At 35.4% G+C, this 25,190-nt stretch overlaps 1 protein-coding gene across 2 annotated transcripts in view; it reads right to left on the bottom strand.

Moving 5' to 3' along the window:
* The window catches only part of Su(Tpl) (Suppressor of Triplolethal), a 404,282-nt gene that overhangs the window by 148,254 nt on the left and 230,838 nt on the right, over positions 1-25,190 (bottom strand). For both annotated transcript variants that reach the window (XM_081733410.1, XM_081733411.1), the window contains exon 2: positions 4,943-4,990. In XM_081733410.1, coding sequence (XP_081589536.1) covers positions 4,943-4,990 — 48 coding nt within the window. The remainder of the gene's footprint in view (positions 1-4,942; positions 4,991-25,190) is intronic.

Here is a 25,190-nt window from a genome sequence, read left to right on the forward strand (position 1 = left end):
CCTGGGGAACGCAAATTCCTTCCGATGAAACGTGCATGAACGCCTGCATTTTTTGAGACGACAACGCTCTTATGGGAAAACATGATTAACATGGGAACAAAAAGATCTACTGTTACGAGCAAATACATTGTTTCTCAACAACACTGACGATCTGCCTGAAGAAAATCAAATTTTCTGAAGAGCATTTATACTAACAAATTGAGTGGACAAAACGACCAAATTACCTTTCAAAACAGTTATACTATGTAGATATTCAAGTAACACTTCTATAATGGAATTCAAGTTTTTTTTGCACAAATCACGATCGGATATTTACTTATTATTGTTCTGACAAAGAAAATATGATAACCAACGTAGACATTACATTGAACTGAGAGTAGCGCAGGTCAAAATTACCTATAATATTAATGCTACTGGAACTGGAACTCCAGTTATGCTCATATACGACAATATGGAGGGAAACAACAGAACATCACACGAAGTTGTCTACTACACATAGTTACTCAGTAATTCTGAAGTGATCATTCTGAAGGCAGTGGAGATTTAAACCGATTTCATACAAATCCAAACAAACATTTCCCCTATGAGGTACCACAGCTAACTGCAGTAAGTTGTCAAGTCGGGCCTTACAGGAGGCCAGTTGAGAGGTCCACTTAGTTCAGTTCACACTGGAAAATCTACTGCTCAACCACTAACGCACAGTGCCCACCCTCTTAGAGAACTACTTAACAGACATACCAAATACGTATACGCTAGTTCTTGCATCAGTCAGTTACGCAACATTTCGAAATACAATTCTCCAAGAACAAAGTATCGAAGAAATATCGTCCGCGGATGTACTGTAATGCTGGACATGTTAAGAGATATGAAATTTGGTATATGGGCACCTTATTCAAAACAAGTGAGCACATGGCATAGCATTTCCGGAAATTCATCTTTTAACGAGAGAAGGGGGAAAATTTCTATATTTTTTTTTCTCAATATATAGAAATGGGAATCAATCAATACATAGAAATGTGGTTGTCAATCTCATCGTCAGGGAAAGCGGGTGAACAATTTTAAATGAATTTTTAACACAGATAGCACTTGGGCCAACATTGTATTTCTTTGATTGAAACGTGTATTGGGAAGAGTGAAAGGGATTTAAATTTTTCGCAACGAAAAATGCCACAAATGTACTCTTACCGCGCGAAGAACGAAAGTAAAGGGTAAAATAATATGAGGTGTGACGCCGAGTACATGCGGAGGACTGGGGACGAAGTCCCGACTAGTTAAATATAAACGCATTTGTTACTCTTGTGAACACGAAACTATGGTATGCATATTTGAACCATAGTTTAGCTTTAAAGCATATCTGGGCTACACACACTGGCGTCTCTGGCATGTAAAATTTGGGGGGGACATCGAAGAAAGTGATTAAAATGGTGCTACCTAGCCCAACCTATTTATTATCTTCGATTCTATTTGTTACCTTTCTGCTTACCTTCACAGATACCCTAAGGTATATCAAGAACTCTGATATAATCGTTCCACAGCCTGAATAATATATTCCAAATAAATATTATTATTATTATTATTATTATTATTATTATTATTTATTATTCTGTCGTTAATAAATAAATTAAATTAGAATGAAATATTTAATATTTTGTACTTCAAAATATTGGGGGGACGCGACCCCCTCGTCCCCCCGCCAGATACATGATACACATGATATAAAGGTATATTTTTGTTTCTATTTTAGACAAGTTCTACTTACCGCTTAGAAACATATTTGCCAGTATTGACATTGAGGAAACAGTCATTCAGCTTTTCCCTTTTGGATTAGCAATGTGCTATCAGCTATGATTTAGAACTATTTATTCAAGACAAAATAATGTTGAAATGGCTTCATAAATTGATAACTCCTAGGATTTTTTTTTTCTTGTTACAAATGTAATTATTCCTCGTGAGACATTCTGTTATGTTTTGCCATTTATAGAACATAAACGTACGTATACTTTCGGTTTATAGGTTACAGAAATCCGACATTAGTCATCAGTCAGGCCACAAATAAGGAAAGCCATTTTCACTTTTTTAATAATGTATTTTAAAAGTGAGCAGATATTGTAGTATATATCTTCCTAATACTGTAGATCTTAAAACTAGAGGGAACAAAGAAATGCAAATCGTCAATTATTTCATTTCCTGGCATCTTTTTTCTGCAATCAGCTTTCAGGCGCCTGGACTCGAATCACACTAGCAACTTTCATAACAGGTAAGATGAGGGACTTTTTATAAAATGAGGAAAGTTGTTCAGATTTAAAATATAATTTATTAACTTACTTTTGCTTTCCCGGAATAAACCGAGGGCCGGAGAAAAATCAGAATAAAAGTAGCATGTGCTCCGCAAGCTTGACATATCTGATTTAATATAGTAAATTTAGACTGGGTGTGGTTTTGCGCCTACTTTTAAGATTGTTTGTTTAAAACTTTCAAGGGAGAAAATACATTGCTTAATCTCTCCCAAGAAAATTACAAACAAGAAAATAAATGTTAAAATTATTCCCAGGCTTTACTTTATTTTGTCTAGCAACTCAATTATTGGGAACCACAAGAAATACTGGAACTCTAAAACTCTGTTCACACTAAAAACAAACTTACTTGACACCATTTAAGCACGATCAGATTTAGGGGGGGGGGTCAATTTGCCAGATAATGATCGCAAAGAACGTGCATTATTTTGGAAAATAATGATAAGTTTATATGCTACTTCCTTGGTTCATCTTCACTCATTGTCAAACTAACAGCGTAGATAATCCCATCATATTCTCCAAACGAAAATGGAAAAGCTCGATAGATAAAGACGGCTGACAGCACAGTTAACAGAGTTATCGGAAATTATTCTAAAAACAAGAATACTCTTTAAGATCTTGAATATGTCAATTACCTTACGAGTTTCGATTCATAAACACCCAGTGCATCACTTCCAGAATGTGAAAATTAGATACAAAAATACCTATTTAAAAAAACCAGAGACCATGGAACAATGCTGAGTGAGTCATACGTACACACACAAGGTCACTACCCACTAAATGACATTGAAAAATTACACATCGTAACGAAATGTATTCATAACACCATACACGTCACTGTTTGGGAACAACTTTGTTTCCGCCTCTTGGTTACCAAAACAAAAATCATTTCACAAGACATGGGAACAGACAACAGAAGAAAAGAGAAGGAATTTTGTCGAACCATGCGAAATGAACGTCACGCAAAGTGTTCAATTCGGTCATGATACCAGTAGGCCAAGCGCCATGAGGTCACCATCATTATGCAAGGTTAACAAATAGTCAACCATAGTTTTCTGAACTCCGCTAACCGTTAATTAGGCATTATATATATATATATAATGTGTGTGTGTGTGTGTGTGTGTAAAACATTTCAGTTTAATTCAATACAAATTAAGAATATCGAAATAACTGTCTGGTCTAGTGGCTAGCGCACGCACGCTTTTGGTACACAGGATTCCAGGTTCGATACCCGATGGGAGAGCCTTGAAATTTGAAAGTAATATATTATGGTGATTCAGATTCAACCTTAAACTATAGGTCCACATTTTATGAAGCCTCGATGCTGAAACGATTGCTAAATTCTAACCCAGCCAACCAACCATCTGGCTAAATCATTCAGCACATCATCGTAAATATTCTGTTATGATTGGACTATTCTTCTCCATTTCGTAATTTCGAACGGTCAGTACAGTCGCAATTTCTTCAGTTAAACATGTAAGGCGGGTTTTAAGAAACAAAGCAGATGTTCTTATTGGAGTCCTCCAAATGAATGCCAAAATCCGCATATTATCGTTCCACTAGGGCTTCACATCGAAATCCCTAGTGCATTTTTACAAAAAAAAAAAAAAAAAAAAGTTTTGACCGAAGCCAGTTTCGGTTTTCTCCAAAAGCGGTTCCGGTTTCGGGTTTCTTGAAAACCCGTTCCGGTTTATTCCAAAATTGGTTCTATTCCTGACTAGACTAGTGTTTCATGGTTCTCTAGAAAACGATTCCGTTTCTACAGAAATAGTTTTGTGTTTTCTAAAAGGTTTTACCGAAACCAGCATCGGTGAAAAGCTGAACCGGTTTTGGAGAAAACTAAAATGTCGGGTTTTCAGATTACGGTTTTTCTAGAAACCGGTTTTCGTTTTTTATGAAAACTGGTTTTGTCCATCCCTAATATAAATTATACACAGTTCGTAATGATTTTATTCAAAATGAGCACATTGGGTCAGCAATAGATTATTATTTAGCTTGAAAATGTACTCTTCATGCTTTTTCATAAAATATCTTTACGTCTGAAGTGATTCAAGAACTAACCAAGAAGATATCTAATTAGGTCGATATCTTACTGCACTTGAAAAATACAAGTATTATTAATTAGCTGCATGTACAAAGTTATCTTGCTGCAGCACTTCATGTCTTGCTCATTTTCTTGCTATTACACACTTTTGTATTCAACTGGATAAAACTACCGCGTTTACCCTCACTAAATATTTCCAGTATTTTTTTCTCAGCAACCTTCACTTATGACCGAGCAGTCTACTCTACCAAAGCACTTCACGAATGTTTCGATCACGATTACTGCTCCTGATTTCCGTTTACACCTACAAGTTCAAGTCTGTAACTCACTTCTAAAGTTTGTAGTTTGCGCTCTCTTTGAGCAGTCTGAGTAAACTGAATCACTTTATGACTTGTGAATTTGCTCGGAAATAATAAACACAGAATGAAGAATTCCGATGTATTGACGAAATAAAGTTTGAAATAGTAATAGAATTTCAAAGAATGATAAAAATTACATAATATAGGGCACCGAATTGATTGTTTTACGGCGGATGCAGGTTGGCCCATGAGCAGGTGTTTCAAACAACAGGTCAAATGTTTCAAAATACATGAACAATACTCACCCCTCCATTTTCTAGGAACTGTATCGTTGGCTGCTGGTTTATCTTGTTCTGAAAAGAAAGAAGGAAATATTACTAAAAATCACCGATATTCTCAATACAAATTGTTGACTCTACTGCCATTTTAGTGTCAATTTATATTTTGGGGTTGGAGAAAACATATTATACATTATACACTTATTTCTATTGAACAGAATGGGTTTAATTTAGCGGGGAACTGAACAAAGATAACCTGATCAGGATACCACTCATCTCAGAGATTTGTCTTTTGTTACTAAACATGACAACGGATGATTATTCGTTTCTCGCTAAACACGGAGGATTAAACCTGTACTCAACGGAGCAGCTTATCTTCCACGGAAATCTCTCATTAATGAAAAAGTCTATACTGCCTCTTGTATCTCTCTCTCTCTCTCTCTCTCTCTCTCTCTATATATATATATATATATATATATATATATATATATATATATATATGGAATTATAGCCAGTGGGTGTAGAGTAGTAATTTGCGTTCTTGCTTCATAATCGGGAGGACGTAGCTTTAAGTCCATGATCACCCATTCTAACTGGAAAAATGAAATCTTTCAGTTTTATGTCGGCTTGGCTAAAGGAAACGTGATAAGACATGAAAGAAATTGTGAAATGAAGAAAGTGGGAGGAAACGGGAAAACCCCGAAAAAACCCAGGCATGGTGTTTGTCCGCCACAAAGTCCACTTGGCATAAGCTGGGATCGAACCAGGGACCCCACGCACCAGAGATGAACGCTGTACCACTCAGTCACCGCGCTCCCTTGGCAAAATAAAGTAACACACATCGGTTACTGAGATGCCAGCATAACTGTGTAGTATCATCCGTTTATAAACATTATTTTATTTATTTTGATACTGACGACACTGAACGCCCATGATAGATTAGAACTGAAACTGTTGCTGATATCACACGCCTGATTGGTACAGTCTTATCTTAAAACTTATTTTAACTTATTACGAGGGCCACTCTTTATATTTTGCAATACGCAAGTTCAGGGTGATACAGAATAAAGGGAATTTTTGAAATGCGGAAGTCAGTGAGTCAGTGAAAAACGCGAAATTTTACTTATATCAAGGGGTCTTGCCCCCCCCCCCCCCCCAACCAAATCTGAAATGACGCTACTGGGCAGCCGTGAGCAGGTGAAACAGCCAACAGCGTGCGTTAACCATAAAAATGTTTTATACAATCAATAATAGTTTGGAAGATGCGCACACGGAGTTCCTACGTTTTTACAAGTTACGACGTCATGGTGCTGTTCCATCAAAACACGCGTTAAAAAGTTGTACTGTATTAATAATTTTGACGAGACCTGATCTGCCCTAAAGAAGAAACCAACAGGACGACCAAAAAGTGCTCGTACTCAACAGAACATTATTGTACGCGAATGTCTTACGGGGCTCACGGCATTCAAAAGGACGGCATCTAAAGGACGTTATTTTAAAGAAATGATAAATTCCATGAATGTTTCTTAAATGACAAATTAAAAATATATCACTCTTGGTTTTATTGGATTGTTAAAAACTTCGTATTTTGTGTGTGTGTCACCCTGTACTATAAGAGATAAAGAAATGATTTTTCTCATTACAGGTGAGATATCTGGAGTACTGCAAACATACGGAACTGGGTTGTCTAATCTATGAGTTTTGTATAACAGTGACATCGTGATCAAAAGTGTGGTTGGGGTGGAGCTTTCAAGCGAAGCATTCCGAGCCTTGATTTACTATGATTTTCGCGTTGGCCTAAACGAGAAAGACTGTCACCAAAGACTGTCAGCGTTTGGGGATACCGCTTTATCATATACAGCAATGTTTAGATGGTACAGTCCGCAGAAAAAAAAAAAAAAAACCTGCTACATGAGCATGTAAGTTTGTAAAACGACGAAGTCTTTTGCTCCAAAACAAGTGTGCAGGGGAGGACGCCGGGCTTTCTTCTGGCGGATTCGTGCCACTTAGATGCTGTGTTGATTCTCTGCGCTGTTAGGCGTAGTTTCACAATAAACTTACATCCTCATGTTACAATTTTTTTGCTGCGGACTGTACCATCTAAACACTGCTGTATATGATGTTTGTTTAACTTTCAAACGGGTCGGAGGTCTTCCCAAGATTAAGCCGGTGAAGGAAGATCTTCGTGTTCAACAACGCCCGATTTAGTGGCTGCTGTGCAAGACATGGTCTCTAAAGATTCAAGGTGCATCCTCGTCAGTGCACACAATTTTACGTGAGCATCTGAAACTGAAAATGTGGGACGCCGTTCACACAGAAGACTAAATTGAAGGGTCGATCATGGAGTTTTTCAATAGCATTCCAAGACAAAAGTGGCGCCGGGCATTTGACTTGTGACAGAAGAGATTAAACAAGTGTATTGCTGCCGCACAGAATTACATTGAACACATGTAAGAAGGTTAGTTCATAGGATGCATAGTTCTCCTGTATTGCAAAACTTTTGGAATGACCCTCGTAGGCTTCGCGCTGAAATATGTCGTACAAAATCTGGACTTACAGGTCTTCCGCATGGAATAAAATCTAAGCTTACATTGTATATTTAGCGACCCAACAGCAGATCCTTTACAGAACGAGCGAAAAACAATAAATACAGCAGGAGATGATCACTATGAATAAACTGAAAAAGCTTAAATTTTTAAAATCTCATGTAATTTCATAATCAGAGATTTGAAGTAATAAATTGTTAAGTATATTACCATAGTCAGTGCCGGATTTAGGGGGGTGCACATGCACCCCCACACCTTCGTTGCAAGTATACACTATCCAAAATGAGAAGTTAACAGTGAAAATAACAACACTTTCCGAAAGTTTCTGCCGTCATGTTTCCGTTTGGTTTTGAAAAGTAAGCAGAGCTTTGCAAAAGTAATAGTTTAAATTGATTTTCTGGAGGTTAAAGCAAAAGGACTCACTAAGCAAAACAATATTCCTTGTTCACCACAGGTGCCTACAGTCATTAAGAAAAATCAAAAATTCAAATGTAGTAGTAGTAGTTATTGATGTACCCTCTCCTCAGAAAATCCTGGATCCGGCCTTAATTATAGTAATTTGGTCACTGTCAATCCCTGCATATTTTTAAATCTAGACTGTAGTAAGTGAAAGAAACAAATTCACAGAGAAAATAACACGAGGTAGTGTAAGATTCCGTTAAGCACCAGTTTCATTCTAATTATAATCTAAAAATAATTTCTAATTTCTTGTTGAAACAGAAAATATTAATATATTAGCGAGAAGTAGGTGGAAGGCTGCTTCCTTTGAAATTATGTGCTTGTTATTTACTGCCTAAATCTTTTACTGAAAAACAGAAAAAAAAAAATGTAATTTGTCAAAGGGTACGCATGCATCGTCAGTCCTTTATAAATATTGTTTAAAAAGAAAGTATGCTTCGTAATTTTTCCTTTACAAATATTCCACTTGGATGAACATTGTTCTCTTTACAACAGATGACGGTCGTCGTTAGGGAACAAATTAAGCAAACACCAACGGATGCACGAACCTCATTTCCTCCAAAGAGAAGAGCGATGGATCGAAAACAGTGTTTCCGACCTCAAAACTATTTTATACATACTAGGACATATTAATGAATACGAATATTAATGAATATTTCTCACACACACACACACAAAGCAAGATACCAAAACTGCAATTCATTATAAATTCCCAAAGTATTGCATTTATTCGCCTAGCTGGCGACAAAACAATCAGTAGTATGCTTTTTTACAAATGATCCCGACCCGATTTCAAACCACAATGGAAGGTCACGTGACCCGAGTTTTTCGATCAACACAGGTGAATGAAAAATGAAATCTTTCAGTTTAACGTCCCACGTTTATGCCTTTTTGGCTACGGGAGACTATGATTAAAGTAAGTGAATGAAGATGGGAGAATTGGTGAAGTGAGACAGTAGGAGCAACCCCAAGAAAAAGTATAAAGACACGATGTTGTCCACCACAAACTTAGTCGGGGAGGTGAATGAAATGTTCTTGCTTCAAAATAGCAGTCCTAGGGTTCGATTCAAAGTCGGTCATCCTTGCCGTCATTGCAAAGTTCTTTAGTCACTTCATGAATGCCGAGATGCTGACGTGTCTATAAACGGTTTCAAGGTGCAGGCTGCAATCATGATATTTTTGGGGCGAGGCGAGCAATTCTGCATTGAAAACGCAATCGAACCTTAATTATGCCATACTGATGCTTTTAAAAACACTAAATTCAATAAAATTTAATCTGCTAAGCAGTTATCGTGGTTCTCTCACAACCAGCTCCGGTCTTTGGTACTACTTTCGGGAAGGAAAAATGGTAAACTTGGGGGGACTGCGCCCCAAGCACTTAAGGAGGGATTGGGAACCGCTGCAGGGAGGTACCTTAATTAATATAAACACCTGATACACTTTCTTTTCTAAATTTCCCTTTCTCTGCCTGTTAATGAATCAGTGTAAAATGTAATTTTGGTTATACTTGTATCTAGAACTTAGTTTAAAAAGGACGCATTCCCAAATAGCAAACGTTATGTTGATATGTTTTCAGAATTGTACCCAACCATCCAAGCAGAAGCAACATTAACCCTTTTACGACAGGCGTGCAATTGGTGCTTCTTTAGAGGCCTGTAAACTCCATGTCCCTTTCTTGTTCTCGTACTAGTGTGCGTGATCAAGGGTTAGATTTCGGATAGCACTGAATAATTACTTATCATTGTCTTCAGCCGATATAGTACCACTTTTTAATAGTCTATGTTGCTTTCCTGATTTTTTGCGCATCCAGGATGGAAACTACTGATTTATAATACCTGACTGTTTACAGTTCTTACGCAACGAACTACCGAACTACTGACTTCAATACCACGTTATGTGTTATTTTATGATCGCATGGGAACAATGTGAATTATTATTATTATTATGTGGCATCACATAGAACTCACCAATCATATCATCATTCAACGGACTCCCAATACCCCTATTTCTAGCTTCTTTTTATTGACTCCATTATCTGCTTCTCTAATTCAAATGGCAGCCTAAGGGTCGGCATAATTTTTAATCCAAAATACGGACAAGCGTAAAACGCCATGACCCATCAAAGATACGGTGCCCAAACTCAGAACAAATATTTTGAAATTTCTTAGCAAAAATCACCTTTTTAGGTTATCACACAATTCTTTACTGTAATACTTAAAACATTATTGGAAACTAGCATGTTTTATATTTTTTATTAACACAAATATAATAAATCATGTCATTAAATTATGTATATTAAATCTAACTAAAAGAACCCTGGAATGGAAAAATTAGACACACATACACACACAAAATAACCTACTTTATTAATAGTAACTAAAATATAAAGTTACATGATGAAAAAACATTTCTTTTCGCCCGAAATTTTAGCGATTCCCGACTCGGAAATTTTCGTGCAGCCCTAAAAGCTGTCAAATACGGATATTTTCCTGTTTCGTGCTTTGTACGATACGAATACGGACCCAAAAAATACAAACAGTCCGTACAAAATACGGACATTTGGCAACCTTAATTATAAACAACAACAAAATGACTCATCATCGCCCAAACCATATTTGTATACGTACAAACGTGAAATGCACAGAAAATTCATTGTTTCGAAAGCAAGGGACAAGGAAGGATGTTTGGAAATACATAAACGGAGTTCATTTTTTGCCAAGACTAATCTCACGAAACCATAACGTTAGGAAGAAGATCAAATTCTGTATATAAACTTCCCATTAAAAGTAACTGACTACATGTTTTAGAGTTTTTGAAAAATTCCGCATCTAGAGGAAGAAAGAAGACTGAAATTTCCTACTATTTGAGAAAATATCCAATCTAAAATATTTGCTTAAGTTAAAAGGTGTGAAATTCGACATTTGAAATCACCTTTTAAAAATACGAATGAATGTTTCCGAGTTTGTTCTCTCCACCCCCACCACCACCCCCACCCTATCCCCGCTCCTAAGGGAAGAAGCGAGACAATTTCCATAACATTTAAACTTGTCACTATTTATTCAGGAAATACCCAATGGGATTATCTGCTTACGTTGGGAGGCATAAAGCATATAAAGTCTTAACTGATCAGTTCAAAGGGTGAAATGAAAGAAATTTCTATATTACATTTTTGAAAATCTCAAATAAGAGCAGCTTGCATGCGTTGAAAAGGATGAAATTCGGAAAATAAACTCTTAAATTAAATTAAAAATAAGGGAATACATGTTTCAGCGTTTTCGACAAGAAGGTCTGTAAAGATCTGCCTTTTTTTCGCCTAAGATAGTAAAAAACAAAAAAAGTAAAACTGTTCACTAAAGGCTAGTATATAGTATATCGTATCAAGTTCAAGCATTAAGCGTTACATCTTTGTAAGTTGTAACATACATATGTAATATGAAATACATATGTAATACATACAGAGTGGCCTAAAAGTAGGTATACAGTCCGGTATGTTTTATATTTGTAGGTCTGTATACCTACTTTTGGGCCACTCTGTATATTCAAATAAAAGGCTCCACAAACAAAGCACAGTTGTTGATATTCTGCCGATTTAGACGTTTCTTCGAATTTGCAATACTAATTTTAGTATGAGGCGCTTCACGAACCACAGTCAGGAACGTATGTAGGAGATGTGTCCTGGGGGTCCGGACTCCCTTCCCCCCGAAATTTCGACTTTTGTGAAATTTTAGCCTAATTTTGGGGTCAATTTTAGAAACTTTAATATAAAATACCTTCATACTGAGTTTGGACACCCTCCCCCCGAAATAAATTCCTGCGTACGCTTGCGACCACAGTACACGAATGTTGGTTGATAACCTTATTAATTCTAGTCTTCACGAAAACAATAAGTATAATGTAATGGTTCGTGAAGCGCTACATACTAAAATTGTTGTTGTGGAGAATTAAAAAAAAAAAAAAAAAAAAATCTAAACTGGCAGATCAACAGCCATGCTTTGCGAGGTTCTTCAATATGACTTGCTACAATGTGTTTCATATATGTTTTACAGAGATGTATAATGCTTGAACTTCATACTCCATATGTGATATACTGGCTCTTATGAACACTTTTATTTTTGATTACTATCAAGGGCGGGGAAAAGCCGATCCTTACCCACATCCTTTCTCACCTAAAGGATGACAGAAGAAAGATACTTCTATAACATTAACATTTCCGATGCTTTTTTGAGACAAAGTCAGATGTGATAATTCAATAAAGTTACAAGACTTAAAATTCAAAATATAAATTCTTCTTTAGAAGTGAGTGAATACCGTTACAGCATTTTCCATTGTCGAAAATGTCTCACTTCTAGAGGGCAAAAGCGAGTAATTTCTATAACATTCAAATTTCCGGTTTTACATTCATTAAACTGCATTCAAACTTTGCAACAGTAAAACGTACTTGTCCTCGTAGAATTGAACCCAATGTCACGTATGTCGTGACTGAAGGAATATTATATATATATATATATATATATATATATATATATATATATATATATATATATGTATATGTATGTATATATATATATATATATATATATATATATATATATGTATATGTATGTATATATATATATATATATATATATATATATATATATGTATATGTATGTATGTATATATATATATATATATATATATATATATATATATATATAGAGAGAGAGAGAGAGAGAGAGAGAGAATTTTATATATAAAAGAAATGGAAATAGAATATTTCACAACAGATAAGCAAAACGAATAAGAATTCAGTGCTGGTAAGATAACAGGAAAAACCGAGGAAACAAGCGAACAGAAATCGTCTATCATACTCATTTGACTTGAAATAGAAGACATGTTCCTCCACTAGAAGCAAGCACACTACAACTATACCCAATAGGAAACAGAAATGGGTAGTCCCATGCCAAAACAGACTAACTACATTTTTGATGAAATTGAAATAGTGCAAAATTTGTGTTGAGAACTGAAAAGCCCATCACTCGCCATAGAATCCACTCATTACAACGACTTACCCCATCCCTTGGTAAACTAAAGAAGCTACAAACTCCGTTCATGCTGGCATGATAAAACTCTCAGTTCAGGAAATGTCACTCCATCTCAATTTCATCACAAATGTAGTTTGTCCTTTTGGCAATTCAATACGCGCAAGCTGAGATCGAACCTGTGGATCTAAGCTCCACAGTATTTTGAAACTGAACCATCGGAGATTTTATTCACTTATTTTTTTCTTAATTATTATGTATTCACTAATTACTTAGTGAACAGTAAACTAATCAGAGTTAAGAGGCCTATGTTTCATACCTTGTGGCCACAATTAATAATGGCTGGAATAACGTGATATGCAAACTTAGAGCAAAACATTATGACTGGTTTCCCAATCAACTTGGAAAACCCACTTTCAACTATCAATTACAATCATAGTTTCCTGCAAGGCATAATAATCCGGTGCTTTTATAGGTATTTTTTTTTTTTTTAATAAATAAAATCCATGGTAGAGACATCAAAAATAAAACATGGACAAATACACCTGTCAACATTTACAATCCCAATACTATGTGATACTTCAAGAAGTTCATAGCAGAATTCATCAATAAAAACCCATTCAGAAATAAAAAACGCCAGTAGAATGTCAAGATACCTAACAACACTGCTTGGAAAGATAAAAGCGCCGCTTGTCGTATTTGGAAAACCCACGTCGTTGCCAAGGTAACCGTTCACCCACGCTTTGCTACGAAATTGGCTAAACCCTCTCTCTACCCATTCCCACAGCATCAGCACCAGCAGCAGGAGAACGAGAAATCTCATCGACGGACGGAACCACTCACTTGTTAACTTTCCACCCACCAACAATTTGCTACAGAATAATAGAAGGCTATTTTTACATCTGTTTTTATATTCCAAGAACAACCCACTTTTTATTTAAACTGATTAGATGACATATTCAACAAGAGTTTACACGATATAATACATTTTTAGCACCCTTTTCACAGCTGCTATTATATTATAATTATTATTATTATTAGCTGAACCTGCAGCTAATATAGCGCATCATTCACATACGAGCATAAATATCCTAGACATTCTTTAACATCTGTACATGCCCCTTTACAGATACAAGTGAAAGACGTCTTGATAAAAATCCCCAAGGGGTACTATAAAGAGAAATATTTTCAATTATTTTTTGTTCAATATCTCGCACCGTCTGCAAGAATTGAGCTTACTTCCAGTTGGAGTTTCTAATTCATGTATGACCAGTGTTTTGTTTCTTCTTGTATGCAGTTAAGTAATAGGCAAATACATTACACACACAATTAATTATAATGTCAGTGATATATAGTGTTCATTGGGCAAAACACTACGAAAAGTAAAGATTCAAATTACTATTAAAGTGAAGAAATGATTATCCTCCGTTTTTCATTATCATTTGCCCATGAAACAAATACCTGACGTATGCAACCCCTGTATACAATTAAGTTGTGTTGGAATGTATAATGTGTACGATATGATGCTTTTTTCTTCTTTTAATTTCAATACTTCCAGCGTACCCGTAAAAATGTAATAAAGAAATAGTGGCCATGCTTTTTAAATATCCAATTAGAACTAGACAATTTACACAAAATTTACAATGGACCAGTAAAAACGTCATCTTTCTAGAGATTATAGTTTCCGAGATCTCATTGTCGAAAGGATTGGCCACAAACATAAAAACGCCCACAAACGTACAGTTTAAAAGAACTCCAAAGATGGCAGCACTATTCATTTGCATTGAGTTTGGAAAAGGCTTATTAAAATACAAAGGCTTTGAACAATAATTAAAAAAATAAACTTTATATGAAAAAGGTCTACTCAAATAATTTATGTAAAGTACACATAGTTTAAAATATTTGTTTCTGTTAAACGTGAAATCACAAATAACCGTGAATCAAAGGTTTGAAATCATAGGTTATAGGTTGGAGCTCAGGCGATTTCGTTGCTACTAGCTGAATCTGCGCTCTCCACACAGCGCATCATTGACATATGAGGATGAATTCTTATTCTTCACATCTGTACATGTCCCTTTACAGACATAAGTTAAAGTAGTCTTGATAAAAATTGGCAACAGATGCCATAAAGGGGAGATTTTTTCTATTACTTTTTTTAATATCTCGCACCGTTTGCAAGATTTGATCCTACTTCCGGTTGAATTTTTTTAATTTAACCGGTTTTCTTTCTTCTTGCATGCAGTATGTAATAAGCAAATACATTACATACACAATTAATTATGTCAGTGGTATATGGTGTTCATGGGTAAAACACTCCAAACAATAAAGATTCAACTGTGGTTATCCTTCGTTTTTCATTATAATTTGACCATGAAACGAACGCCTGAGACATATGCAACCCCTGTATACAATTATGTGGTGTTGGAATGTATAATGCGTAGGATATGATTTTAAGTTTTTATTTAATTTCATCACTTCCTGTGTACTCGTAAAAATGTAATAAAAAATAATGACAATGTTTTTTTTTTAATATTCAATTAGAAGTCTAGAATCTACGCAAAATTTGCAACCGATCAGTGGAAACGTCATCTTTCTACAGCCTGTAGTTTCCGAAATCTCACTGTCGAAAGGATTGGCCACAAACATATAAACATAGTTTAAAAGAACTCGGAAGATGGAAGCACAATTCACATGCATTGATTTTAGAGAAGGCTTATTAAAATACAAAGGCTTTGAATAATATTTTTAAAAAGATAAACTTTATGAAAAACGGATCTATTTAAATTATTTATTTAAAGTACACATGCTTTAAAATATTTGTCTTTATTTAAACGTGAAATTACAAATAACCGTAAATCAAAGGTTTGAAATCCAAAGTTACAGGTTGGAGCTCAGACACCTTTGTTGCTATTGTAGCATTCTAATAGATAAATTATTATTATTATTATTAAACATTACATCAAACGAAGTTTTGAGAAAAGACTAAATACTGATGTTACGAGCCAAACTGATTCGACTTCCCGAATTCAGCAAAAATTATTCAAATATCCGAATATTTTTTCCCCAATATTTGATTGATTACTAGTGATTTCAAACAATTACTTTGTAACGAATTTTAGTAGCTCTACTTCCAATCTTACATGTAGCGTACAAGATTTAAAGCATCCGTAAACTGTCCAACATAAGTTATGACGGTTTCAACGACCTTCGTACCGTTATTCGCAAATAAGGAAGTAAAAAGTATCAAAGCGAAATACGCAAATGCATATTGTGCCAAACAAAACATTTAGTTCATAAAACTGAATACATTAAAATATATCTATGTAAATAAAAATTAAAGTAACTATGTTGGACACTTAATAACTTTTGAACCACCCGACCGATCTAGATCAAATTTTCAATATGATTTTTGGGCCTGAGAGTGTTTTTATCATTTTACTTTGACACTGCAACTTAGGGGAGGGGAAAATATTTAAAAATGATCGATAATAACCGAAATTAGTGTCGAATCCATAGTTTTCGGTATTGCCGAGATGAACAGTGACACTTCCGTTGCCGTTTAAATCAAAATTCTGCCCCGCAAATTTCAGGAGGAGGATATATAAAAATGACCGATACCAGAGAGCGCTTCAGTAATAGTAAAAAAATTAAAACTAATGAAACATATTACTAAATTTTCTTATTTTAATCCAGGGAAGCGTGTAATTGACGATATATTTTCAAATTGTCACGAGTATTTTTCCAATTCCACTTCCCTTGATATGAAAGCTGAAAAGAGAACACTTGAAAGGGGAAAAGCGAAGTATTTTACATAAAGTATTTCTAGCCATTCATACTGAAAATCCACGTTTTGTTAATATTCTACTGAGGATGAGGTAAGATAAAAATGACTGATTTAAAAGTCACTGCCTATGACCTGGGGCAACATTGTGAAAGAACCATCCTCCCCCCTATACACATACACAGACCGAAAAAAAAGAGAATGGTTATTTTAGTCGATAACAGCATACGCGTGTATCAAATGATTCTTTCAGCTCATGTGGATGCTATAAACTTTGAGTACGTCACATGCCTTTAGATAACACAAAAATTATCTAACCACTCTTAACCTTTTACTTCTGTACTGCACTTATCACACACACACACACACACACACACACTTAAATACTGACAATGGCATCTCTCTGGTAATATATTCAACTACATACATTAAAAAAAAAAAAAAAACTTACTTCAATTAAGTTACACGACTTGACATCAGTAAATTCACTACTTTTTTAATAATAAAATTTAGCAGGGACGAAGAAATGCTGCAAACATATAATAAAACATTCTCCAACAGAACAGTAAACCAATTGATACACATCAAGAAGTTTTCTTAAAACTGTAATATTTATCCTTCCATTTCTGAACTAATGTAGACTACGAATGCACTAATATTGTGTTCCCATCTAATCTACTACACATGAAATCTAGCCTCGAACACCGAACTTAAGAGGACTTCATACCTCCACAAAAACGCGCAGAACAGACCTTCCGTTTTGAACATTTTTCTCAGTTACGACTAAAGATAGAACTATGGAGTCTTTTTTATATTCTTCACAAAACATGTCGGCACAAATCCTTCAGAACAAAAATTTAAAAATTTTCATCCTTAATGAGTAAATTTGGTATAAAAATGGGGAATAAACGTCATTTTCACATGCAATTATCTCCAGAACCCCACATGCTAATAAAAATCCGTTTTGAAGGAATTGTGCATTGATCTTTGCACTTGACACTCGCACTATAACTTGTAAAGTCAGTTTTGATATATCGATACTGTACGTGGAAAACGAAACCCTTGTAACAGCGTAAAGTTTCTCTGCACTGTAGCGACATCTTGTGCTTAAAGTTCGACAGGGCCTAAGCCCCACCCACAGTAGAATTCGGAGGGATACAATAAAGTAGTTCGCGACGGAAGATCCGCATGCGACGTCTGCTGGTAAGGAAAAGCAGCATTATTGTGTGTATTGTGTGACAGGTGTAATATTTTTTGACATGTGCATTTCAAGAGTTTACTGAAGTCCCCAGCATGAAGCCAAGGAAGAAAGTAGGGATGTATCTACATGAGCGCAGAAGCAAGGCCAAAATAAGAAAGATTTTTGCTTATACATTTGCTTTTTGCTCATTGCAACAGAGATTCTACTCAAAGATTTTTGCCCTACACCAACTCTACTAGCAATTTGTCGTTGTGTATACCTTCCTTCCGCCAGAAGCGTTTTGATAACTTCCACTTTACGTGGAGAAAGATCTCTGGTTTTCACATTATGCAGCGATTACAGGACTTCACAGACTAAAATTTTAATACACAAAACACGTCACGATCACTTTAAACTGGCCCATTCTTTCCGGAATAACCTCCCGAAGTTTGTCGCATACGTTTTGGAACACCCTGTACATGTACATATAGCTTTATTAAGTTTTTTAAAGTATTATGGAGCTTACAAAACGAAATGTGAGGAAAGATAGGAACACTTTAAACTTATTAATATTGTATTACATAGTGAACGTTCCCTACGAATTTTAAAAACGTGTTTTTTTTTTTCCTTTTTCACCTAATGATTCAAATGTTTTTGTTGTTTAGTGTAATATATTTTGCCTCTTGGAACTCGCATTTCTATTGCATTTGTACTTGACGTAAGCTAAATTAGTAATAATACACAGAGTGTTACAAGATCTATACGGCAAATTTTGGGAGGTTATTCCTCTCTCTCACACAAAAAGTTCTTTTGAACTTTTGTTTAGTCACATTGACACCCGTTTAGTGACACGTTGAAAGGATTGTCACTCCGTTTGACATTTCAGTTTTGTAAACTTGACATTCCAGAAGGGTGAAATTTGACGTCATTCTGGAGTTTTCTGCAATCTGTTATTTTTTTGGTAGCTAAGCATACCTTTCCTTTTCTTTCCTCCCCCTCTTTTTTTTTTTTTTTTTTTTTTTGAATTTTCTGTCATTTGTACTTCAAGGAAACCAAATTAATAATAACACTATTATGTACTGTATATATGGAACTATTACTTACACAAGTAAAATAAATCAGTATATTCTGTACCCCGAATTATTATTAAATATTTAAAATTTGACGAATTCTGTTATTACTTTTATTCCAGATATGGAGATAATTGGTTAAAATCTTGTACCTAGAATAGTACCTTAGGTACTTTGATTAGTCAGTACATGTACAGTACCTATCTTGGGTAGTACTTTGGCTATCTATTACCTGATACCTGTTACCGATACAAATTTGAGTCAGTGCCTTGTACCTGTACTAAGTTATAAGAAATCGTGCCTAACCCAATAGTGATTATCTTCTGCAGATATTTCTGCGTCTGGGTTCTTCGGCGATTACACAACCCGCGAAAGTGGAGGTGGAAACAATATAAAAGAAGAGAGCCCTCTCGTGGCTAAGCGGTTATGGTACGCGCCTTTGGCGTGGGAGACCCGGGTTCGATTCCCGGCGGGAGCTCATGTGGTTCGGATTCCCCGTTAATCAGTAGGTCCACGTCTCATATAGCCTCGCTGCTGAACGGGACGCTAAATTAAAATCAAATCAAAAATATAAAAGAAGAGATCCGTGTCCCCCAAATGATTCCCTGGATCCAACAAATGACCGACTTCTAAAACATTATCCTAAGATTACTTCGCTTCAGTTATTAAAAAATAATAAAGTGTACATATAATTAATAATTTACGGAAGTTGCAGCTTCTTTAACCCAAATGAAAAAGAAAAAATAAAACTTGTGCTTCAATTATATCCAAATTTAAAGGAAAAGGTTTAGATAATGGAACTATATTATTGCATACCATTTATAATTTTTTGAGTGTGTAATTCTTCTTTAGATTTGTGTCAACATAAACTGCATAATAAATATATGGACTTTGAAAAATACTTTTTTTGACAGCAGATTACACAATTTATTTGACTTATTGACAGTTTGAAGACAAACGTTTTAACAAGGTACTATAAATACTGCCATAAAACAATGGTACTAAACTGCTTTATAAGTACTTTATATTTTTATATGCTATAACTAGTGTTTTAAAAAACATATTTTTTGTTGGATGGAAAATTTGATGAAAAAAGCTTTTATTCTGTTTTGCAGTTTGTTTTTTTTTTTTTTGCTACTTGGTGTAAAACGGGAAGTGAGATATAGCTGCTAATAAAAAAAAATATGGTGTTTTTTAATCACGAATAATAAATAAATATTTTTGTCAGTAAATCTTAGTCTTATGTAGATAGGTTCTGTGTACAAGGGCTTAAATTGAAATAGTTATACACAAATTTATGTTTTTTCCGGGGTAGTAGTTCTTGGTTAAGCATAATAAAAAACTACCTGGTACATAATATTTATGGAGAAAAAAAAGAAAAAAGCTAAAAAATATAGATTTTTTCGGCCGGAAACTAAAATTTTCCGTTTCTTCAGGCCTCAAATTTTTTAACCTTTGTATATTGTAGCTGCCCCTCCTAGATAAACCTGCTGGCTACACCCCTGTTCTAGTGTAATGTAATCCGATCTACATTCATCCCCCACCCATGGGCATAACTACAATGGCACAAAAATAAAGGGACCCATAGACGATCCATGGTTTGTACAAACATTAAGTTTGTGCAAACACTGTGTTTGCGCAAACTCTCTGCCATACACGATTCTACTGTTTGTACAAACTTCAGTTCAATTTTGAGTTTGATCGCGTAAATATGTCCACTGAAGCAGTTTGTTTAGCTATAATAATGGCTTGTGCATGGAAGGGGAAAAACCCGCGAAACCAAAAAGGAAGAACAGGTTGTGGATGAGAGAGTGGTTCAAGAAACGGTCTAGTTTAGTCATCAAAATTTAATTGCCGACAGGCACGTAGCCAGGATTTCGTAATGGGGGAGGGCCATGATATGAAATACGGTGGTCGATCATTCTAAACTTTTTTACTGGAACATATATTGGTTTGTTTAGCAAGGATTTCGTAACGGGGGCGTGATTTGAAGGCCCAGGAGCCCGATCAATCTAAAGTACTTTACTATCAACATATATCGGTTTGTTAGGACAATAAAATGAGGATATGTTGTCAAGTATTTAATAACAAACTATGAAGAAATCTCGAGTAAAATAATAATAATAATAATAATAATAATAATAATAATAATAATAATAATAATAATAATAATAATAATAATAATAATAATAATAAAACGTATTGAAGATTTTACAATATTTACGTCCTTCCTCAGTTTATTCAAATATAACAATTTTCCTTTCATTATGACAACTATTATAAGAAGTACATATTCACTATTATAAACAGTACATACTCAATAATGTCTTTTCGATTCCCGGCGGGAGCTCATGTGGTTCGGATTCCACGTTAATCAGTAGGTCCACGTCTCATATAGCCTCGCTGCTGAAAGGGACGCTAAACTAAAATCAACAACAACAACAACTCAATAATGTCTTGTAAAGTATTTTACAATATTTGCGTTCCTTCGTTTCCCGGCGGGAGCTCATGTGGTTCGGATTCCACGTTAATCAGTAAGTCCACGTCTCATATAGCCTTGCTGCTGAAAGGGACGATAAACTAAACTCAACTCAACTATATTTGCGTTCCTTTCTCTGTTGAATCAAATGTTAACAGAACTTTCTTTCCACATAAATTTTTGTTTTTATTATTCCGTCAACTACTGTCTGTTCCAAATAACATGTCAAAAGAGCAGTAGAAAATTGTTTTTGAAATAACATGTTTGATACTGTAAGGATGCGATGAAAAATTATGATTTAAAAAAAATGTCCACGCAATTACACAACGGCACTATGCTTTCGGAAGCTTGAAATCTCCCTGACTAGTAGCAGAAATTCTGACAATTCCGTAACTTTTATAGAAATTGCAAATTCCCTGTCTCTTCCAGGATATCTCGCTCACCTCGCCACCATGTATTGCAAGTAATACAAATTTCCTCATGAGAAAGAGTAACCAAAAGCTTCCTGTAGTTTATTTTTAACGCTGATCCTTTTTTTTTCTCATTTCATTTTGTTTAATCTTCCCTTTTTTTTCATTTCTAGACTCAAAGGAGGGATCCTGACCCCCTAAACCCCCCTTGGCTACATGGTTGTTGCCGAGCTTGAGATAAGTTCGACTGTGGTCTTATTTACGAATGGATTCAACTATATTTGGTGAAATATTGAAAATGGGTACTCCTCTTATTCGAGAACAGGATACAAATATGAAAGATGCAGTATCTCGCGAGCAGAGGTTCTTTGACACTTTGCATTATCTTGCGTGCGGAAACACGTACGAGGACTTAAATTTGAAACAGCCATTGCATCTCAGACGCTTGGACAAATTATTATAGAAACGTGTGAGGCCGCATTTTTCAGATTCCTGTTTTTATAATCTTCACTCTTTACCTTCCACAGTTCAGGTAAATTTCGATAAAGTTCAATAAATTCTTGCCAGAATTCTTGAATCCTATTCATTAACGCCACAGCGCGAGAAATAATCGTTTCTACATAAGGTCTCCTACCTATAGGGCCCATACACGGTCCACGGTTTGTGCAAACAAGGCTGTTTGTGCAAACAATTTGACCGTGTATGGTGCTGTATGAACTGTTTGCTCAAACATTTGTGCAAACTTTTTCCACATCGAACTCGTTCAAAAATTGTTTACACAAACATGATGTTTGCGCAAACACGTGGACCGTGTATGGGCATGTTTGTGCAAACACGAGCTTTATTTCCGAGTAAGAGGCCTAGTGTACAGACGCTTATTTCTTGCGTTATAGCGTCAATGAATAGGAATCAACAATTCTGGAGAGAATTTATTGAACTTTATCGAAATTTACCTGAACTGTGGAAGGTAAAGAGTGAAGATTATAAAAACAGGAATCTGAAAAATGCGGCGTATGAGGAATTGGTGGCTAAAATGAAGAAAATAGATTAGAAGGCGGATAGATAGTCAGTGAGGAATACAATCAATTTTCTAGTATTTCACCACATGTAGTTGAATCCATTCGTAAATAATTTTTATAGTCCACAGTCGAACTTATCTCAAGTTCGGATATTACCTAAGTAAATTTTGATGATTAAACTTAGACCGTTTCTTGAACCACTCTTTCATCCACATCCTCTTCTTCTGTTTTGGTTTCGCAGGTCTTTCCGCTTCCAAAGCACAAGCAATTACTATCGCTAAACGAGCTGCTTCAGTGGACATGTTTACGCGATCAAACTCAAAATTGAACTGAAGTTTGTGCAAACAGTTGAACCGTGTATGGCCGAATGTTTGCGCAAACACAGTGTTTGCACAAACATGATGTTTGCACAAACCGTGGATCATCTATGGGCCTCTTTAGAAATAAACCTCGTGTTTGCACAAACATGCCCATACACAGTCCACGTGATTGCGCAAATATCATGTTCGTGTAAACAGTTTTCGAACGAGTTCGATGTGGAAAATGTTTGCACAAACAGTTCATACAGCTCCATACACGGTTAAACTGCTTGCACAAACCGTGGACCGTGTATGAACCCTATAAGAGATGAATCCTAAGTTTTCGGAAACGCAACCATTGCATGTACTGAATAAAGTGTGTAACACAGTGGTTTCCATTTCATGAAATTTTGGTGATTGTATGCATTTACACATTATTCACAGATATAGCAGTCTTTTTTGTAATTAGAGCTCAGATATTTGCTATAATTACGACTCGCTCTTTGAGAAATACGATAAACTAAAAACGTGTAAAAAAAAATGCTTGTCATAAACGTGGAAAATGCACTGAAAGAGCCTTAAAATATATTATGACGTCAAATATTATTCTAAAATATGCTATTTTCACTACCTTAGCTGAGATTTACTACAAATATTTGAATTAAAGTACGTCAAAATAAGTTTGAATTAAAGTACGTCTCCTTGCAACGTAAAATTATACCTACGCAATACTTTTATGATATGTTTGATACAGCGAAACAAAATTATAGGTTCACACGAGAGGTCATTGTTGAACTGTAGTGCAGTTTTTATATAGTGCGAATGTTATATCGACTTGTGGAAAAACAATAGGGAAACTGGAGTCGCGTTCTTCTTCTTCTTCTTCTTCTTAATAATAATAATAATAATAATAATAATAATAATAATAATAATAATAATAATAATAATAATAATAATAATAATAATTAAACTGAAAAGCGCGAAAAATGTGCAGAAAAGTTCTAAAAAGGCAAACAGCAAGAATGCCAAAAATACTTTTACGATGAAAGTCAAGAGCGTTATTTTTCTCATTATATGGACAGCTAATGTATTTTGTTTTGTTCCCGACATATATATATATATATATATATATATATATATATATATATATATATATATATATATATATATATATATATATATATATATATATATATATATATAAAGGGGCGGATCCAGAATATGATCAAGGGAGGGGCTAAACCACATTTTGCCGTTTTATCCAGTGTAAAGCAGGATTGAAGCCCATTTTATCCAGTGTATACCTGAGCGGCAAGGGGGGGCTATAGCCCCTATAGCTCACCCCTTAGATCCGCCACTGTATATATATATATATACACTTGCCCTAGTTATAATTAAATTATCTACCATTCTGCTACGGAGAATGTTGATTATGAGTCGTCAGAAAGTCTTCGGTATTATCTTGCAGGGGGCTGCCCTCACCCTTCTTTTCTCTTCGCATACTTTGAACAATTCGAACTGGCTCTTCTATGCGCCACGGCAATCGTGTCGTATGGATGGATTTGTTGGCTAATGGGCACTTGATGCTTCTATGTTCGAGCCAAACAGGTTTTCAGCATTACCCCCTGCAAGCAAGTGTCAACTTCTCCCTCCCCTGCCCGTTGCATTTCGAAGCAGATATATGCGAGCACACAGGACAAAAGAGGTCTTCGCCGGGATTTCACGGATTCTCGTCCACACCACTCCGCAGCACTCGCCCTACACAGAATAGTTTGTTTCACCCCCAAGTCCAAGACTCGCGTCAGCTGAGCCGTTGGCTTCAACGTGTAGAATGTACGGACTATTTCCTGACTCGGATTCTGACCATTGCGGCGGTGCAAGGGATTTTGGCTTGAGAGAATCTGTCAATCTCGTGACGTATGTGCTACGTCAGTGGTAAAAGCCACGCAAATAACATCTCAAAAATCACGCCCTTTTTACCCCTGTTCCTCGGTTTTAAGTTTTCTCGCTT

Source organism: Thermobia domestica, chromosome 12, assembly GCF_964235325.1.
Source record: "Thermobia domestica chromosome 12, izTheDome1.hap1.1, whole genome shotgun sequence".
In the NCBI taxonomy this organism is placed as follows: Eukaryota; Metazoa; Arthropoda; class Insecta; order Zygentoma; family Lepismatidae; genus Thermobia; species Thermobia domestica.